We start from the raw sequence: 21613 nt of genomic DNA on the forward strand, positions 1-21613 counted from the left end.
TTGACCACCTCCACCTTTAGAGTTCTGGTTGACTGAAACCAACAATAATAATATCCAAAAGTCAATATTGAAGGAAGGAAGAACAAGAAGAAAGAAATTACTTCCTTTCACTGGTGGTAGAACCTCACAGTGACCGAGCTTAACATAATCGGGCTATGAAATGACAGGACTGCTTAAGGACTGTTCAAAACCAAGGCAGAAGCTCAGGGAACTACATAGACGTCGATCTTCCCAACAGAACTTGCTGAGATTTCCATTCTTGATACAAAAGCCATCGGTTTGTATGCCTTGTACATAACTGTGCATGCAAAACACGAACACGACATCAGCTGCGGCCAAGGAAACTCCTTCCCTGCAACATGGCTTTGAGGGAAGTACTTACTTGTCGACAAGTGTCCGAATGACCGCCAGCGTGTCCAGAACTAATCCATCCACGTTATGTTTTTTCCTCCTGGGTTCATGGGGGCCCCGTCCCCGACGGGGAGGCCGTACGGGGTCCCTCGGATGGCTCCTTGTTTCAGGCGCAGGGACTCTGCTGCTCTCCGCCTGGCGACTCCTGGATTCCGCGTTGTCTTCCGGTCCACTGTCTTCTCGACAGACGCAGGAGTTGCCCATGTTGTTGGCTCCCAAGCTTTGCAGCCACCGGGGAACGTGCTGCTCAAGAGTCTGCCGTAAACCTTGGAGAAGGCTTCTGGTCACAAAGAACACCACAAAAGCGACGACAATCATCTAGACAACTTTAAAAGCAATGTCTTTTGGGTACTAAATTGCGGCCTTCGCATCATGTGAGTTTGTAATAACTGGAACAGACAGGAAATGGCTGGCCTCCTTCCAGACATTATCACTGGAGATAGACATGGGTCATCCAAGAGAAGGTCTGATAAGAAAGCAGAGAAAATAACTTTAGTTAGATTAAACTGCGATATCATGGCAAGCAGATTTCGTCACAATTAGTCAAAAACAAGCCTAGCATACCTTTATGTTTTACGGCAGAGGGGAGGAAGTGGAGCCTCCTCCCCTATCCCTGCAAACTTTGCTGAACTTCAACTCCCACAATTCTTCTGGCTAGATTAGCTAGGCCAAACCAGCACAGAATATGAATGAAAATACTGTATTTTAAAATATGGTAAGCACATCTACATCTCCTGACATGCTGAATAGTTACCCAACACAGCTATCTAGCCACTCAAGAATGAATGACTTTCTAACCGGAAAAAAAGTTCAAATGACCTCATCAGTTTCCATGAACCCTACATCCTGCTGCTTATGGCAAGTTTTCCACTAGCGGGACTATTGGATCATAAAAGTAGCCTTGAAATGGAAAACCAACCAGGACAAATACAGAAAACCATGCTTCCCTTATACATTCATTCATTCATTCATTCAAGTCATTGAAAAATTAAGTACGAACTGTTGCTACATTTCTTTTGGTCCCATTGGGTGTCAGATTAAGCACGACGATCACGCATGTGGATGCATACACAACAACAGATAGGCACTTGATAGTAGAGATACGTGTCCAATTCTGCATCACTAACCTTTCCTTTCCAGCCGCCTTTTACCAAAGGAGCTTTGTCCATCAAGTATTTGCACCAAAGAGAGAAAAGCAGGAAAGGCTAACATGACTCAGACAGTGAGGAATTTCTCACAGGATGGTGGAACATGCGAACTGTGCGAGGCAAAACTCTCTCCGATTCGTTCGTCTGACTCAGACCACAAGTCCTGTTGCCACACTTGGCAAAAAATACTTCTTTCAATCGTCACTAGTTATCACAGGGACACACACATTGGGAAGTGCTAATGGCGATAAAGCCAACCTTGCGTTGGTTAAACCCCGCTGCTCAAGGAATGAGGAGGACTCCCAATGACAAACTGCTCTCAGCTGTTCTCTCTAGACTGCCGCATGTATTTTTAGCAGCACATTTGCCAACTGATTGCATCAGACACACATTTCTTGGAGAAAGAACTCTATTTTTGTGGGCTCCAGGCACAACACTAAGGATACACTTCAGGATTTTTGACACCCAACTCTCTCCCCTTTTATTCAGCATAAAAGTACATACAGTACCCACTACAACCCAGAGTCATCAACTCTAAAGACAGGAAAATACGGAATTTTTCCCACAGAGGATCCAACTGCTGTCCTTTGAGCGAAGGCTTCACTGAACTACCAGACGAGAAAAAATTACTGTTGTTCCCTGGGAACTTCCGCTATTTCAGATGCACAGAAGGGGAAAATTGGTAAAATAAACACAGTCACAAGTGTGATTGGTGACTCCTAGGCAAGCTGTTTATTTCAGGAGATCTGTGAAAGGATTAATTGGAGCACTTCAAAAGACTGTAGGAAATACAGCTACTGTAGTGGATATATTCAGAATAATGTCTGTTCTGGATCTGAAGAATACAAGACAAAATCCACTGTTGCTAAATAAATTCCATTCACATTTTCTTTACTGAAGACTGGTGTCAATCGGTTGCCAGTTCCCCTGCTCTTTCTCCTACCCCACTATCCAATTCCAATAGTATTTAAAAGTCAAAAACTCTAATTTCTTCAGCTAAATAGATTTAGAACTGTAGTTGAGCATATTATATCTGAAATTGCGCCTCCAAGTATACCATTTAGTCCTAGCTCTTCTTGCAACAGATATAACACATTATTCTAGCTATAGAATGGACATTTCCCCTTGTGAACCGATCTGAGCCAATAGGTAAGGGACATACAAAACGGCTGGAGACCATCTTTCTAGAGCATCACAAACACATACTTTTCTAATCCTTATAATCCAACAGAAGAGCAGTTTTGAACCTGTCTGGGAACAGTTTCAGCCCAGCTGACTCTGTAATATACAATGAAGGAATCAATGATTCACAGACTCAAGTATTTCATTACGCTCAACCATAATCACCTACCCATGGAAAAAAGAAATAATATTTGGCCTGCTCTAATTCTTTGCCAAGAAGCCAACGTCAAAAGCAAAGGTGATCTGAATCACTGAGCCACTTCTCCTTTCAGTTTTAACTGAACAACATGCCTTAAGCAGAAAACATCCACAACTTTCATGAACCAACTCCTTGAGGCGATTCCAGAGAAGCCTGCATCACAAACACCAAAACCATTTACACCAGGTTTCTTCCTTAATAATGAAGCCTACGTACCTATCACAGCTAACTCTCTAAAGGGTTTTTGGTTGATTACTGCTCAGGGTCCCCCCCCCCCCCATTAATTAGAGAATCCATCCGTGCATTTATTTTGGAGAAGAGAAGCTATTTCAAGTAGTCTATGGTCAACTGGAGCAATTATTATCTAAACATAACCTGGCAGTCCCTTTCATAGCATGGCATTTAGAATTAGCAAAGTCCTGGAAAAAAAAGGAGGCGGCATAAATGTAATATCCACTTGGACCACAATGAAAATTCCAGCTAGAGCCAATTACCAGGAGAACAATATTACACATGCTGTGTTTTCTAATATTTTTTAAATGGAGAAGGAAAATTCCATCTTATTGAAGATGATGAGGAAACCCCCTTGCCCTGCCAATAGGGGAATCCTGCTTTTATCTCAGATTCACTATGTAACAAACTTTGAAAAAACAAAAAAGGAGATATTCATTGAAAAATTATAGCTAAATGTGATACTAGATGTTTCTCCCGCAAAAACAAAGCGTTTGCAGTTTAATAAACTTTTCCCATATTTTTATGATAAAACCAATGAGAAAATGACATTTATAACCTAGGAACAAAAATCGGAGATTAAAGTGGAATTTCCCTACTTTCACTAACATATTCACATGATTATATTGAGACTAAACTGGGCTTCTATCAGGTTACACCCAACAGCGAGTGTAAGTTATGTGTGTTGGAGATGCTCACTCCCAGGTGAAACATGTGTCATGCACCATGACAACCTCTGGTTATTCAGTCCCCACAGGTGAATGCTTCTACCACAAAAATGATATATGGGTCACTTACTGTGAAGATCAGTTTTGGGCTGACAGAGAGAAGGAATCCATACAATATGATCCCTGGGGCCTGAAAGACGACTTGCATCACGCCTTTCTACCACAACATACAAAGAGAGTTTAGCCTTGCCACAATCAGAAAATGCTTGGCAATTTTCTGAACTGTGTCAACTGTTTAAAACACAAACCTTAATGCACAACTGCCTTCAATAAATATATTTTTTTCTAAGCAGAGTTTTGCACCTGCCACTTCAAATCTTTTGTTCCATTACACTGAGTTTTCCGGCCCTCCAATTTAGAAAACACAGTGAACCCTGAGAACAAAACAAAAGCAATTCACTGGTTTCATGCTCCAGAACACTGCAGCCTGTATCTGGAGTTACCCTCCTTGAGTCTCAATTACCAGAAGGGAGGAAATTTGAGTGACTAATGTGAGTATATGCAAACAATGCCCCATGTTTTACTAGCTTCATGCTTAGCCACAATTGAAACTAGGATTTGCTAAAAAGGAGGAAAATGCCTGCAAGCATTAAATGGCAAAAGGTTGGTCCTTTTCACAGCACAGTACACTCTCTACTCTCACTGGGGTTAAACCCTGTGAAAGTGGGTAAAGCATGAATATGGAAGTTACTTCCCTCTTTACCTGAGAGAACGTCTAACTGTGTGCAGCAGCATGAGTCTATAATCAACTTCCACAGGAAGATGACCACATAATTGCCTTAGAGGTCCTAGAGATCCCTACAGAGAACATGTTAATCAAAATTAACAGATAAAGTTAAACCTGTCAATGGGGAGGATTAAGTATACACACTACAGTACTATGATTCCATTTTATTTGCCATGGCTACATCCTGTGGAATCCCAGAACTTGTGGATTAATAGGCACTAGAGCAATTTGGCTGAGAAACCTCAACACATCTTCCCAAAGTGCAAATCCCAGATTTCCATTGGATGTAGTCATGGCACTTAAAACTGGAACCATATACTTAACAATCATGTGGGAACAGTACTGACTGGTGACATTTTGCAGCAGTTGAAGAGACTAAATAACCAGACTCCTCGTGACAGGAAGTCAAAAAACCGTGTCTGCTTGTGCAAAATGAATTCCCATCTCCTCCAACTCCCCGTAATATAAAAATTTCTGCTTTTCTCTCTGACACATAAATGACACATCAGGAACAAATATTTTGCTAGCCCATTACTCATCTCCCTAAAAATAAATCCAATTATTGTATACTCAACAGATTGCTTCACCTAATAGGAAAAATATTGAGTCTGTATTAAATTCTTATGGATGATAGAAATATGGCTTGCATTTGCATGTCACTCTGTCTCTGTATGCCAATTTCTCCAAAGTAGCATTTGCGGGAGAGCATGAGCTCTTGGGTGCTCATGGTATTAAACCAAATAGGAGTGCGCAAGATATGCCAAAAATGGTGTCAAATACAATGATAGCTAAATTGCAAAGTAACAAGACAATTCAGGTTTTTTGTAATGACCCGACACATAATTCATCTGGCCACACTCACCACCCCTGTTCTTAGTTGTGACAATCAAAGGGCAAGAAATGCTGGAAAATAAATGTTGTGCTTCTTATTTGCTACCACACCTGGAAAAACTGTTACCCAGGAATGCATCAACCAAGGGTGGCAAATCTCTTTCAGCCTAAAGGGATGAATCTAATTCCAGGTAAGTTCTCAGAAAACCCATTCAGCAGCTGGTGGAGCCAAAGGCAAGAGGGTGGGACCGAAAAACCATACAAAATATTTGCTCTCACTGCTAGAGACTAAGCATTAGTCTTTCAGAATGGAGAAAACTATCTGGAACAAAGCTGAGAAATCACAAGATGAAGGTGCCATGAGGAAGAGGGTGTGACCATCCAGCAAGCCTTTAAAATTAAGGATCTAGGGCCCAAGGTCTTCCTTCTTGCCTTAAACCAAAACATGGGAAGTTGACTGCAAAGAAGCAAGGTACCAGCAAAAGAACAAAAACAAAACAAAACTTTTTCAATTGCTATACTTGTCACTGGATTATGCTATGGAGGTCATATCGTCTCCTATGTTACATCAAGTAATACGAGGTGACAAAACTCTTCAAGCAACATCTGTGCAGACTTAGTATTCAGATGAAAGGAAGCTATAAAACCGCCTATATATGAAGAACTTAGAAATAAGGGAAGATAGCCTATATGAAATCAAACTACTGGTCTATTTAGCTCATTGCTATTAGCACTAACTAACCAGGAAACAAAATCGGAGCAGTGACTCAGGAAGAGGTGCAAAGTCAACCCCCTCAGGGTTGATAATGTGATGTGACCATGCAATGTAAATACGAAGTAAGAATGAGACAGAACTGCTTGCATCCAGAGGCAGCAAACTAGAAAAAGGCAAAGTAGAACAGTGATTCATACATAGACACAGCAGGCAGCCTCTGATGCTAGTAAATGATTTGGGCTCTCCAGAACCTTTCTTTAATGAATGTAGAACACATAAGTTGAGCATTACTTCAAAGAAAGGAGATGAAATCACCTTCACTCTCTCCTAAAAACCGCTTGCCTCTTCCCAAGATCAAACACTAACAGCAATACTGGTTGTCTTCTGTACAAACTACAGATGTTCTATACTATGCAGGCAAGGGCAAACTTCGGTTCTCCAGTTGTTTTGGACTTCAACTCCCACAATTCCTAACAGCTAGTAGGATGTTAGGAACTATAGGCGCTGAAGTCCAAAACACCTGGAGGACCGAAGTCTGTCCATGCCTCCTGACCTATAGCCTTATCTCGCGAAAGAGATTTCATTCCTCTGGCTTTCTCTCATCCACCATTCCTCAAGTTGTTTCAGTTTCACCTTTGTTTCTTGGCACCTCTTACTCATCGGAAATACATCTTTCCACCCCCACAGTCTCATCTTAGCATTTTTCCTCTCTGGGGACATTTCATCTTCTACATACTTATTCTCAAGATTATGCAGTATAGACAGTCAATACTAGGCCTAGCCATGCCATCAGATGTATTATCAAAGAGGTTTAAGGGGACTGTTAAAAGCCAAGTGCTTCCTTCTCCATGCTCACATATACTATAATGTTGCCCGCCAGCAAAAAACAGTAACAGTCCAAAGAGCAGAATGTGGCCTCATTTGCAGTTCCCTTTAAGGTCACTATCACCAGGATGGAAGAAAAGCAAAAGTGAGTTAAGAATCTAGTTCTAGATGAAAAGAATTACCTGGGTAGGCCTGAAATTAACAGGAAACATTACTATAATAATCAGGGATTGAAATCTGACAGCATTTGCATGGTCAGGCACACAACCTATGGCGACTGAAATGCAGGCTAAAACTTACGAAGTAAGGCAATCCTAAATTCTCCAAAAGTGGGATGGCTGAGAGAGTGATACCTTTGCATTCTGATGGCTCCGTGTACTTCTGTTTTTGCTACTATTATTGCCACCATTATTACTATATTACATTATACTATGTTAAATATCTATATGCTGTATGGTATACTATTCTATTAGGATTACTGTTAGTACTCTTTTAAAATATGGCTACTGTATTAGTGCTGTCACTATTACCATCACAACTGTTATGTTACTAGTATTCTTGCTATCATTAGTACTATTTTAAAAGATTATTATATTCTTACTATTATTCCTGCCATGTTAGCACTACTGTTCTTTTCAGGATTGTTATTCTTATAATATTATTGGTCAGAGAATTAATAAATGTATTGTATTGTATTATTACTATTACTATTATTATTATTATTATACTATCCTTACTATTATTCCTGCCACATGATTACTACTATTATTATTACTTCTTTTATTGTATTCTTACTATTATTCCTGCCATGTTAGTATCACTGTTATTTGCAGGATCATATATTATTATTATTACTACTACTACTACTATTACTTTACTATTCTTAATATTATTCCTGCCACATTATTACTATTATTTGCAGAATTATTATTACAGTATAATATGTTGTCGAAGGCTTTCATAGCTGGAATCACTGGGTTTCTGTGAGTTTTCAAGGCTGTCTGGCCATGTTCCAGAAGCATTCTCTCCTGATGTTTTACCCACATCTACGGCAAGCATCCTCAGAGGTCTGTTGGAAACTAGGCAAGTGGGGTTTATATATCTGTGGAATAATGTCCACGGTGGGAGAAAGAAAGAACTCTTGTCTGTTGGAAACAAGTGTGGATGTTGCAAATGGCCAGCTTGATTAGAATTGAATGGCCTTGCAGCTTCAAAGCCTGGGGGGAATCATTTGTTGGGAGGTGTTAGCTGGCCCTGAATTCCCCTTTTTTCTGAGTTTTGTTTTTTATTTACAACCTCTGAGGATGCCTGCCATAGATGTGGGTGAAACGCTTCTGGAATATGTCCAGACAGCCCGAAAAAACCCACAGCAACCCACCTATATTATTATTATTATTATTATTATTATTATTCTATTCTGACAATTATTCCTGCCATATTAGTACGGCTGTTATTTGCAAGATCATATCATGATGATGATGATACTAATGTTACTATTATTCCTGCCACGCTACTACGACTGTTATTTGCAGGATCCTACTATTATTCTATTCTGAGCACTACTGTTATTTGCTGACCCTATACCCCATACCCTTGCACACACACGCGCGCCGCCGCCACCACCTTTGTGCCTGACACTTGACCCGCGGAAGTGAATCTCCCCTCGCGCCCCTTTCTTTCTTCCCCTCCCCTCCCCTCCCCTCAGAGCCGGGCCCCCTTCCCTCCCTCCGGCCGGGGCTCACCGCTGCCTGGCGAGGCGGGCTCCTCCGCCGCCGCCTTCCTGGCCCTCAGAGCGCCCTTCGTGCCATCCCCGCGCCTTCTTCCCTTCCCTTCCCTTCCTTCCTTCCCTCAGGAAAGGCGGCGAACTGGGCCCAGCCTCCTCCCCTCAAGGCTCCGCCCGCCGACTAGGCCCCGTCTCCCTGGGCAACCAGCCACGCCCCCTTCCCCGTCTCTCTCGCCCAATCGCCTTCATCCATTTCCAACCAATCCTCTCTCGGCTTTAGCGAGCCGCGCCATTCCATTGGGTGAAGCCTATGGAGGGCCTCCTCTCTCGCCCAATCCCCTTCGACTATTTGCAACCAATCCCCGCTTGGCTTTCCAAACACCGCGCCATCCCATTGAGGAAAGCCCCTTCTGGATTGAGGAAAGCCTCCCTCTCCCCAGAAGAAGCAACCTGACAGGTTGGCCTCCTCCGTCGCCCCGCCCCGTCCGTCTTTTTCCAACCAATCCCCTCTCCGCTTTAGCGGACTTCGCCATCCCATTGGGTGAAGCCCCGGAACGTTGGGAATGGAAGGCGAGCCCCCATTGGGCGTGTAGGAAGTCGCCGCTGAAAAAAGGCGTGCCATTGGTGGGAGCCGGGACTGCTACTCCAAACTAGGCTTCGGACGGAGGAGTAGGCCCCGCTGCGGGTTTCCATGGCGGACAGGTAGGTCCGTGGGCCTTTTCTTTCTCTTGAAGGGAAAATGGGATAATTAGGATAAACACAAGCATAAGTAGCCCTAATTGGTGAAATATTAATTGGTTTTAAGCAAGTAAATATGTCCTTCATGAACTCTGCGGTAATTCGTGATGTTCACACAGCATTGATGTCTGTTATCTATATCTTATTATTAATGGCAATGAAATAATTACGATATACATAAATAAATATCCTAATATTGTAGGTATGTAGAATATTATTGCACTAAATAATATATTATTGTTATAATATTAAGATATGATACCATATAATTATAATATACTATAATATAATATCGTAAAATGTGATATTTTATGTTATTGTATTATGCAATTACATCAGATCATATCTTATTATATTATTATATTATATTTTATATCTTATTATTGAATTACATATTTCAGTACATATTTTATTATTTTATTATTGTTATGTTATTAAGATATGATACTATATATGTTATGAATATCTTATCATTAAGGACAGTGAAATTATTACTGAGATTAAATGATATAAACATCTTAATATTGTAGGTACATAGAATATGATTGCACCAAACAATATCCTATTATATTATATTATTATAATATATTATTATGATACTATTTAATTATAATATACTATAATATGTAATACAATATGATAATATATTATTATATTGTATTATTATATTATCTAATATATTTTATTATATTATATTATTATTATTAAGATATGATACTATATATGTTATGAATATCTTATTATTACAGGCAGGAAAATAATTATTTAGAGTCAATGATATAAACACCTTAATATTGTAGGTACATAGAATATTATTGTACCAAACAATATCATATTTTATTATTATATTATTAAAATATGATTCCTTTCAATTATAATGTGCTATAATCTATATATATAAAAGGGTAATGAAATTTCAGCCTAGGACAAAATAACAAAACTACACATCCCAGAAACACTAAACTTGGCAGCACAACCCCTCATCCATGCCTCTACGTTCATACAACAAAAAGAAAAGAGAAATAAAGTCCTAATTAGAGGGAGAGGAATAATTGTTTTTATCCAATTGCTGCCAGTTAGAAGGCTAAGCTCCATCAGGGGAAAACCTTTACCCTTGACCTTAACTACCACCAATTCCTCAATACTTTATTTCCCATACCACCATACTTCGCCACAGCAACGCTTGGCCGGGCACAGCTAGTATATAATAAAATATGATATAATTATGTTATATGAATATTTTGCATTATTATATTGCATCATATATATCATGTTATTATCATAGTATATATATTATTCTATTATTGTATTATATGACATTATATCATATTATATTATTATTATAGTATATCATTTACTTACGTCATATTGTTGCAGTAAACAATATAATATAATAAGACAATACTATTGTATTATGTTATTATATTACATCATATATTATATTATATTATTATAGTATATTTATCCTACATCTTATTGAATTATATCATATTGCAATACATATTTTATTAATTATATAGATATGATACAATATCATTAGAATATACTATAATATATCAAATAATGTGCTATGATTTTATTATATTATTATATTGTATATTGGATCCCAAGGTCAACCATCCCAAAAACCCTGCCAGTATTTACAGTTGACCATGCTGGGTCTGTGTGCCAAGTTTGGCCCAGATCCGTCGTCAGCTTGGTCCAGTGCTCTCTGGATGCAGGATGAGGCACCATCACACTTTGGCAATTGTAGTTTTGCAAGCTTTCTCTGCCAAAGAGGCCGGCTTCTCACCATACAATTTCCCGGACTCTATAACATTGGCAGTTCCAGTGATGTCAAACTGCATTCATTCTGCAGTGTAGATGCACCCTTAGCCTTGGTATCCTTTTCTCCGTTCTTTATATGGGAATGAGTGCTTAGTGTCTGCTTGATACTGTGAAATACGAGAAAAGATGAAATATTCTTTTCCATTTTACTAACTTGGATGGTTTATTCTGTCATTGTTTTTTCCAGTTGCTAAGAAAGTAACAAAACCAAAGAGGGTTCAGGACGTTGTTGCTTCATCTGTTACAAAATTTCATGTTTTAAAAAAATTCAGTTTGCAATTACTAACTAACCCTTACTTTTGTTATACCAAACACAGTTATCTTTATGCTAAACAAAATTGTGTAACTGTATCACATTATATACGCACTCTGTGATTCCTAAATAGCAATGTGATTTTCAACCTGTAAAGCATGCAGATACCACTTTCCCCATTTTTTAAACACAGAGATGATTTTATGTCCAGCTTGTGCAGACTAAATGCTGTTCATTCTTCATCCTGAACCCAGCAGAATATTGTCTTTTTTAGTTATTGTTTTATTATAATATTAATAATAATATGGTTTAGAAATAATTCCTTAAATCTACAGTTTTCCTAATGGAGAGCATTCCTTACAGCTAGTCAAAATAATAATAATAATAATAATAATAATTATTATTATTATTATTTTATTTTTATACCCCGCCCCATCTCCCCGAAGGGACTTGGGGCGGCTTACATGGGGCCAAGCCCGGACATCAACAATATAAAAACAGAGCAATAAAATAATCAATCAGCAATAAAACAAGTCATAAAAAATCGCATACAAAAATATGATAAAATTTTGAGTTGGATCCAGAGAAACTGGGCCAAAAGTGCAAGTTATCAATGTTAATTTGCTCAGAGAAGGGCAGGCCTAAGACTCCTAAAAGTCAAGAGATCTACTATTTAAAGACAGGACTCATATAATGATTTAAGGGCATCATCACTTTCATTTAAGAAAGATGGCATGTTCTGTGCAGGAATATGTTTTCACTATTGAAAGTGATCTTATAGTTCTTTTACACACAAATCCACTGGTGACTTTCTTTTCCACATTTGTGCAGCCTAGTTTCGAAAGGAAACTAGGAGTACAGTCTGTGTGCAGAGAGTAGGGATGGTCCTGATCCTCACTCTCTTCTTTTGCACACAGGCTACACCATCATGGACGGAGGAGAAGGTAGTGCTGACTTAGTGATCAACAAAAGGTTTGTGTCAGAGTCGGAGCTCGAAGAGCGACGCAAGCGAAGGCAGGAAGAATGGGAGAAGGTCCGAAAACCTGAAGACCCTGAAGGTATTTTATTGTTGTGGGATTGCAGAAAAGAGACGCTTGGAGAACTTTTGAGTATAGTCATGGGGCCTGTCAAAACTCCCAAGTTGTCTGCATCATGGAAAGTATGATGTTGCTAGGCTTCTAAGCAGCTTCTTACCTGGTTCTCCTTGATATAATGTTTGTAGGATTGCCTAATAAAGGCATCTCTGCTGAAGTTTTTTTGTCTTTTTGGTGTCTTATTTATTTATTTACGACATTTATATTGGGGTAAGCATTTGGGCTAATGACCTTACAACCTCCTGAGGCTGGTTACTGAGCTTTCCAGAGAATGTTCCAAATTTTACCTGTACTGTCACTGGTTTGTTTCAAAATGTGTTCCTTCTCTGCCTCCCAGAATGTCCTGAAGAAATTTATGACCCCCGGTCGCTCTATGAAAGGCTTCAAGAGCAGAAGGACAAGAAGCAGCAGGAATTCGAAGAGCAGTTCAAGTTCAGTAAGTGTTTCTTTGACGCCAGTAGATTCAACACACCATGTCTCCAGTTCCTTTACATCTCTCTGTTTCCTGTAAAAATTTGGCCCAAAATGGGGACGTTTGGTTTGCACAAACAACTTTTGTGCCTGCAGATCTATTTTTAATACCTTCAGTGTGTGACCAAACAGCTCAACACACATACTTCAGACGTGTATGTGAGGTGTTCATGGGCTTCGACAACACAAGGTGATATTGTTCCTAACCTTAACCATAAACTCAAATCCTGGGCTTTCAGGCCTGGGTGCATATATTCAAATTCTTTGTCTTGTCTGTCTGTCTGTCAATCTTTCTAGAGGAATTGTGTGCATCATATTGTGGGAATGTGCTCTGGGCTTCTGCAACCCAGGCCTATTTGGTGTCTCTACATGTGGGCAACTGTGTAAGTGTGGCTTCCCCATTAGCACTCTTAAAGCCACGCAAACCACAATGCCTCCCTTTCCTTCTGCCGTTCTGCTGAAAACTGTATAAATTTTTATAATTGTGCATGTCTTTTGTCTATTGTTGTGTTTTATATTGCTATCGTTTTTATTCGGGCTTGGCCCCATGTAAGCTGCTCTGTGTCCCCTTTGGGGAGATAGAGGTGGGGTATAAAAATAAAGTTATTATTATTATTATTATTATTATTATTATTATTATTATTATTATTATTATTAAAATGGCAATCGGAAGTGATGTTGCAGCACTTCTTGTCATCATTTTTGGATAGATGAAAATTGAGATATTTGAGTATAGTTGGGTGGGAATTGTGAGCAGGCTGTGTAAATAGGGTTTTCCCCCCTGCCTATTGTCATATGCACCAGACTTTGTTTACGGTAAATTGGGAGCTATTGTTGGGCTTTAGAGAGTGGGAAAATGCCATTCGGGGTTTGCAGGTGGCCTGTGATCACGTTCCTGACCCATGCTTTACGCTTAAAGCACAGAAAGAACAGATAAGGCAGAGTTGGGATTGTGCAGAAATGTAGAGTGGACATCGAGCCAAGATGGTTCTCTTGTTTCCCTCAGAGAACATGGTCAGGGGGCTCGATGAAGATGAGACCAAGTTCCTCGATGAAGTTTCGCGACAGCAAACGCTGATAGAAAAGCAGCGTCGAGAGGAAGACCTCAAAGAGCTGAATGAGTACAGAATATCCTTCTCAGTCGTGCATGTCTTGCCTCTTGTTCCAGTTTAAGAGGTAAAAAAGGGCGGGTGGGCTTTTTGGCTCTGAGATGTGTGTCTGTGGTCATTGTGAACTGAAGAACTACGGCCACAGTAGCAGTGCTGTGTTCATGAACCCATCATTTTCTCGTAATGTGGGGCGGAGATAGGTTTGCGAGGAGGTGATGGCAACAGATCTATGGCTTATACAGAGACAGGGTTGTTGTGTGTTTTCTGGGCTGTCTGGCCATGTTCCAAAAGCATTCTCACCTGACGTTTTGCCCACATCTATGGCAGGCATTCTCAGAGGTTGTGAGGTATATAGGAAAAACTAAGCAAGGAAGGTTTATATATATGTGGAAGGTCCAGGGTGAATGTTGTAATTAATCACCATGATTAGCATTAATGGCCTTGCAATTAATGGCCTTGCAGTTTAGCCTGCAGAAGAGAAGGCTGAGAGGAGACATGATAGCCATGTACAAATATGTGAAGGGAAGTCATAGGGAAGAGGGAGCACGCTTGTTTTCTGCTGCCCTGCAGACTAGGACACGGAACAATGGCTTCAAACTACAGGAAAGGAGATTCCACCTGAACATCAGGAAGAACTTCCTCACTGTGAGAGCTGTTCGACAGTGGAACTCTCTCCCCGGGGCCGTGGTGGAGGCTCCTTCCTTGGAGGCTTTTAAGCAGAGGCTGGATGGCCATCTGTCGGGGGTGCTTTGAATACGATTTCCTGCTTCTTAGCAGGGGGTTGAACTAGATGGCCCATGTGGTCTCTTCCAACTCTACTATTCTATGATTCTATGATTCTATGTCATGTCCTGGCTTCTACCTGCCTGGGGGGGGATCCTTTGTTCAAAGTCGTTAGCTGCCCCTGATTGATTCATGTCTGGAATTCCTCTGTTTTCAGAGTGTTGTTCCGTATTTATTGTTCTGATTTTAGAGGTTTTTAATACTGGGAGCCAGATTGTGTTCATCTGCAGACTAACTCAACCAAAGAAGTCAGTCATAGCAGAGCACTTGATGAACCAACCTGGACACAGTATATTATTTGAGAACACAGAAATGCTCGAGCACTCCAACAACTATTATATCAGGCTACACAGAGAAGCCATTGAAATCCACAAGAAGCATGTGGGGGATTTCAACAGAAAGGAGGAAACCATGGACATGAAGACAATCTGGCTCCCAGTATTAAACAACTCTAAAAATCAGGACAGTAAATAAAGAACAACACTCTGAAAACAGAGGGATTTTAGACATGAATCAATCAGGGGCAGCTAATGATTCTGAACAAATGATTCCCCAGGCAAGAATGAAGCCAGGACATGTTTCAGGCAAATAAAGCCAAACTGTGCTTCGAAGATTCATCTTTCGGGTTATTTTGTGATATTTTAAACCAATTCTGGCATGGCACCATACTTTGAATGTAAACAAGGAAAAGGCTGTCATGAAAGATAGATTTCTAGTATGTCTGCAATCAAGTATGCGCCCATGCTCCTCTTGCCCAGTTTGACAGACATTGCGTCCACCAGTGATTGTATTTAGCCGTGTGCTTTCCAAACGGAGGCATTTTGAGGGAAGCGTGGCAATAAGACCCGTTTTTTATTGGAACTGTTGCCTGACTACAGTGTGCCTGGAAACCTCTCTCCCCTTTGCCCTTCCTTTTTTTTCTGAGGCATGAACATATCCCAGATGCTTTGCTTTGCCTGGGAGCATTGATGTGCTCAGCTCAAGTGGACTGCAAGAAAGAAGCCTCTGCTTGTTCTCAGATGCAGATGTGCTGCAGATAGCCACGCATTATTCCATGTAGTATTTTGCCAACGGGAAAGGTCCCAGAAGGGAAAGTGTGGAAGGCGCGAGCTATTCCTGTGGCGTCGCACCCACCAGTTAGCCGGTCCTTCCTGCAAGGTCCATAATAGTTCAATCTCCATATGTTTGATTGTTTCATTTGCCGGTTTTTTTTGCTTCTGCTTGATTTATCAAGGATGACAACTGGGCATTTGTAGGATTTATATTTAGTTCCTGCTTCAGGGTGGGCTGTTGGAGCACGAGGAGGAAGGAAGCGGCTGCTGTGCTCATTGGGTCACCCGAGTCCGGCTGTGCCTTGCTGGAGGCCACAATGGGGAACATTGGTTGGAAAATGTGCTCTTTGGCTGCTTATGCATTTAGTGAATCCACTTCAAACAGGAATCTTTCAGTTCAGAAGGGGTCAATGGGAGCAAGAAACAAGGGTGCAAACAGGCCCATTTGCATGATTTGGGATGCATATGCAAGGCATCTCACAGTGTGTTAGATATGCGCTTTATAACCCCAGTTGTAGTTGGTAAACATGCTCTAATAACTCTCAGTGGTCCATTTAGAAGGCTAGGTTTGATGGGCTATTTTAAATAGCAATATCAACTCTGTGCTTCTATGATTCTAAGTATGCTTCTTTGGGTCCCACATTGGGAGAAAGGCAGAATCAGCATCAAATAGAACATTTATCTATCCTTCTGTGGGTTGCCAGAGTTCCTGGGGATATGCGCGGAGAGAAGTAACGCACCCATAAGTAACAGCTTTGTAGGTTGTTTCAAAGGGCATTTAGAAGTTCCCAAATGCCTTTTCCTTTTTCTGTCGGCATAGTTCTCCACCAGGTGGCGCCAAGGATTTTGTTTACAAAACGTAGTGACAGGCATCCCGATCTAACCATGGCCACTCCGCAGGTGATAGTGACGGTGTCCTTGCCTTTAATCTTTGGGGTTATAAAATAAGCACCAGTTACAGAAGATGATACTACATACTGATTTCACAAAGGACATGGAGGGATTATTTAGCCACTTGGTTTTCGGCTTTGATTTTCAAGCAAGTTCCCGTCCTAAGCTAACATTTCGCAATGGGAGAGAATTTCCCCATTGACACCAATGGGCAGTACTGTGGTTTACTGTGGTTTTAGTGGCTGCCACAAACTATGTTGAATTGGCTGAGACTCTTATGAGATATTCATTGGAAAACTATATCACCATGTGCTGCAGAATGCCTCACAAAAACAAAAGTTTTTGCAGTTCAATCAACCTTCCCCATGTTGTTATGATAGAACCCGTTAGGAAATGACATTTCTAACCCAGGAGCAAAAAACGTGTCACGTGGTATAATCACTCCCTCTAGTATTGCTGTGCAACAGCCAGGCAACTAGGGAGAGGAACAGAGAGAGATGGTATGGAAATTTTGCATAGAAAAAAATTAAAGCAGCGACCCTTTTTCCCGTGGAATGTTTTCCACTCCATAATGGATGATTTCTTTCCAGTGGGACTCTCAGCTTCAGAAGGGGAAGATTCTGTAGGACCATCGCAAAGCACAAAAGGATTAAATGCTTATCACATGAATTTCCATTTGCTCAGTTGGAACCATCTGTGTAATTTTCACTCTGCTGGGAGTTAGGATGCATCAGGGTCGTTCAGCAAAGGTATTGGTCTCATGCTGAACCCAAGGCGTGGGATGGGCTGTGGACCTGAGATTGCTGAAGTCTTGTTGTAGAATATGAAACAGCGTGGTGTGATGGAGGAAATAATTATTACAGATTTTACTTGAATGACTGGATAATGGTTTTGTTCCTGCGTGTAGCCACATGACGAGCGAGAGGTCTCTATGACAACTGTTTGGGTCTTGCAGATTCAGAGCCATTGCTTCTGTGCTATAATGCGTCCGCCCTCTTTTCCTGTGGCATTGTCACTTTGCGGAGCTTTTCCCGTTGAGACGTGGCGTCTCTTCGTAGACCAAAGCATGTTAGTATTGGCTTAGTCATTTTGATCAAAGGCAAATTCATAAAGGGGTTGTATGTGTGCCTGCCAGTGTTAGTTCATGTGTACATTCATACATCTACCGTTTTCCCAGAAATAAGACCTAACCAGAAAATAATCCAGCAATTCCAGCCATAAAAGCCTTCGACAACACAGTAAATTAATACGTTTATATTGTTGTACACAAAAAAAATAGACATCTCCTGAAAATAAGCTCTAGTGGATCTTTTGGAGCAAAAAATAATATAAGATCTGGACTTGTTTTCAGGGAAATGTGGTATATGCGCACACGGTTTGAAAAAATTGTTGTTGCCCATTTGGGGTGTGATTCAGCCGACACCGTGGGCGGTGTGCATTGGGCCTCTGGGTTCCTTCCACCCCTGCGCTCCCTCCTCAAATGCCCTTTGGTCCTGAACCTTGAATCCACAGCACTTTGGCCAAAGTGGGGGCCAGTGCGGACCTGAAGAAGAACGAGGCAGAGAAGAAGCTGGTGGCGAAACCTGCTGAAAGCAAGGGCAAGTTCTCCCAGGCGAAGCTTCTGGCCGGAGCAGTGAAACACAGGAGGTGAGTCGTGCGGTTCCTTGTTAGTCGCAAGGCAGCAAAGGAAAAGCCTCCTCCAAAGAGTGGTATTTTCCTTGCGTGCCTGGCTGCAGAAGTGCCGCTGAATGTTGCCTGGATACCCACACTTTCCCCTGGCAACTCGGGGGGGGGGGGTGCACGCTGGCAGCGGAGAGAAAGGCGAGGAGGAGGAGGAGGAGGAGGAGGAGGAGGTAGAGGTATGCTTGGCATTCCTGACATAGCATTGCAGGTGTCATCAGCCTTACAAGGTCTGCTCTTCTGGTTGAGCCCCAAGGACCTGTCATCTGGTTCGAAATGCTCAAAAGGCCTCTGTGAGGTCCATTAGTCCTGGCTGTCTGCTCAGTGAAAATTCCTGGTGCTTGTTCTGTTGGGAGCCCAAGGGGCCAGTTGTCCTCCGTCCAAAGTGGGTCCACACACCCCAGTTCACACAGCGGGGCTTCACGGAGGGACTTGGAGTGAAAGTTCTCAAGTGTGTTTATATTTCAAAGCCCATGTCTCTTTCTGCTGTTGCCTTGTCTTGTAGTTCTGACGGTGCCAACAGTGTGAAGAGACTCAAGCTGGATCCAGATCCGGACCATGACAAGGCGACAGGTAACAGTGTTTCCGTGTCTTTGAGGGAGTTCTGCACTGGACGAATGGTCCTTGTGAACATCTCACTGGTGGGCCAGTTGTGGGAAGGGGTTCTCTAGGTTAATGTGAAAATTGAAAAAACAGGCCTGTGGAGGTGGTGGCATGGAGAGAAAGCCTTGCTCTGACGGTGGTGGTAGGGGCTCCTTCTTTGGAGGCCTTGAAGCAGAGGCTGGATGGCCATCTGTCGGGGGTACTTTGAACGCGATTTCCTGCTTCTTGGCAGAATGGGGTTGGACTGGATGGCCCATGGGGTCTCTTCCAACTCTAGGATTCTATGACAATGTTTTTGGTTTTAATGTAACTGTTTATTTTATGGTATTGTATTTATGGCATTGAATAGCTGCCGATTTTGTAAGTCCGCTCTGAGTCCCCTTCGGGGTGAGAAGGGCAGGATAGAAATGAAGTAAATAAATGAGTAAATGTATGTGAGTGGTACTAGCAGGTGGTTCTTGAGGCATATTATTATTATTATTATTATTATTATTATTATTATTATTATCATCATCATCATTATTTTATTAAGACAAAGCAAACAAGACAGACATGCTGGATTTCGTATCACAAAATCACAAGTCGAACACTTCCAAGTGTACTTGAGGCATATTATTATTATTATTATTGTTATTGTTATTGCATGTGATGAAGTCCCGGCCCCAGTTAGCCCCCGGCTGCCTCTCTGGGCCCGCTGTGGTGGAGCCCCGGTGACCGGCCTGTCCGTTCTCTCCCCTTTCTCTGGTGCAGGGTCCCCCCCGCGCGTCCCCCTGGGCGGGGGCGTCTCCGTGAGCGGCCCCACGCTCCACTGCCCCTCGGCGGCCGTCTGCATCGGGATCCTGCCCGGCCTGGGCGCCTACTCGGGGAGCAGCGACTCCGAGTCCAGCTCCGACAGCGAGGGCACCATCAACTCCACCGGGAAGATCGTCTCCTCCGTCTTCCGCGGAAGCAACTTCTTTGACGCCCCGCTCTAGGACCCCTCCGCCCTTTGCCGCTCGCGTGGGACTTCTTTGAACCAGACAGGCTTCCTTTGTCACCCAGGTTCACCTTCCGAGCAAATCGGTTCTCTCCTGTCCATCCTTCCTTCCTTCTCTCCGAATACCAAAATAATGTATGCAAAGCTGTTGTGCACGTCTCTCTCTCCTCATTTCCTCTGAAACTGTCCGGAGGCCAGGGTTTGCAGCCCTTGCCCAGCCTTGGAAGCTCACTGGGCGACTCTGGGCGATTTGCACGCTTTCTGCCCCAGAAAACCCCACGACGGGGTGGCCGTCAGTCATAAGCGACGTGAAGGCACGCCAAAACAATAATAAATTGGGGAAGGTGGTGTTTTCTGTGACTGTTCATCCTGAGATAATATCCACAAAGGCACAAAGCGTGACTCCTTGCGGCATAAGGGTGGGGCTGGGTAAATAGCTGAATTCTTTAAAAAATATATTAACAAGAATATGTGATAGTGATTGGCTTTAGAAAGAAGAATTGGAAGAGCAGGTGATGTTTAAGTCTGTGGTTTTAATGTATCTTTCAAGAATAGCAGGGTCATTCCATGGCAAGTGGTCTAAACCTTCCCACCAAATTTTGTTCAAATTTGAGCTGTAGCGACAGTCAGGTGTTCAGCTAAGTTTCCCAAAATGTGAGGTTTCTGGTTGCAGTAGTTGCTGGCGCTACAGCGAAAATGTGAACACAATTGGAGAGCATGATGGTGGGAACTTTTTAAACGTTCAGACCCCTTGACATAGAATGATCCAGCAGGAAGAGGGCTGATGATTGAACTCAATAATGATGAACTGTCTTCCCTGGAGACCCGTCTGCTTATCACGGTCACCTTGTTGGGCTTTTTCCTTCGGGTGTCCAAGTTCAGGCAGGTTCTGGCGCCTTCAGGGTAAGGTCATGGGGGCAGGAGGGGGTTGGTCTTCGAGGGCTAGTTGCGTTTAAGGGCAGTTTGGGGCAAGAGAGAGAATGCTGATGCTATGGGGTGAGTGCAACAATGAGGAGCGACGCAAAGCAGTGTCCTGGCCTGGGAAGTACCTTGTGATTGTTGAATAAATTGCGAGTAACTGTGCTGGGAGTGTATTCCTGTGTGGCAAAGCGTTGGGCTGGAGGGTAGAGGTGTGCAAATGACTCGTAAAAATCGGAAGAGTTTGGAAGTTTTGGAAGTTGAAAGTCTTTTTGAAGCGCTCCAAAAACGTAAGAATCGAAGCTGACCCCCCAAACCTTTTCGTTAGTGTTTTGTAAAGCTCAGAAGGCTCCCAGTCAGTCTCATTCATTGCAAGGCAAGAAAGCAAGCCGCTAGGAGTGAAAAGAAGCATCAAAAGCAAAAGCTACCCCACCTGGCCCCCTTTGCCAGTGTTTCCAGTGGACACAAGGCATGCCATGATTGCAAGGCAAGAAAACA

At 42.1% G+C, this 21613-nt stretch overlaps 2 protein-coding genes across 3 annotated transcripts in view; one reads left to right on the forward strand and one right to left on the reverse strand.

Moving 5' to 3' along the window:
- rspry1 (ring finger and SPRY domain containing 1) overlaps nucleotides 1–8880 on the reverse strand; it is a 28061-nt gene extending 19181 nt beyond the window's left edge. Inside the window, exons 1-2 of the mRNA XM_008122324.3 lie at nucleotides 8740–8880; nucleotides 383–877 (exon numbers count right to left, since the gene is read on the reverse strand). Coding sequence (XP_008120531.1) covers nucleotides 383–729 — 347 coding nt within the window. The 5' untranslated portion in view covers nucleotides 730–877; nucleotides 8740–8880. The remainder of the gene's footprint in view (nucleotides 1–382; nucleotides 878–8739) is intronic.
- A 406-nt stretch (nucleotides 8881–9286) lies between these two features.
- Nucleotides 9287–21280, forward strand: psme3ip1 (proteasome activator subunit 3 interacting protein 1). Of its 2 annotated transcripts, none has more exons than XM_062961907.1 (7): nucleotides 9287–9422; nucleotides 12456–12596; nucleotides 12970–13068; nucleotides 14110–14236; nucleotides 18454–18585; nucleotides 19124–19191; nucleotides 19972–21280. In XM_062961907.1, the coding sequence occupies exons 2-7, from the start codon at nucleotides 12467–12469 to the stop codon at nucleotides 20193–20195; spliced, it is 780 nt and encodes a 259-aa protein (XP_062817977.1). In that variant the 5' UTR covers nucleotides 9287–9422; nucleotides 12456–12466; the 3' UTR covers nucleotides 20196–21280. The 2 variants fall into 2 exon arrangements, with proteins under 2 accessions (XP_062817977.1, XP_062817978.1); XM_062961908.1 differs by having other exon boundaries at nucleotides 9298–9426.
- The last annotated feature ends 333 nt before the right edge of the window (nucleotides 21281–21613 follow it).

Source organism: Anolis carolinensis, unplaced genomic scaffold (assembly GCF_035594765.1).
Source record: "Anolis carolinensis isolate JA03-04 unplaced genomic scaffold, rAnoCar3.1.pri scaffold_9, whole genome shotgun sequence".
Classification (NCBI taxonomy): domain Eukaryota; kingdom Metazoa; phylum Chordata; class Lepidosauria; order Squamata; family Dactyloidae; genus Anolis; species Anolis carolinensis.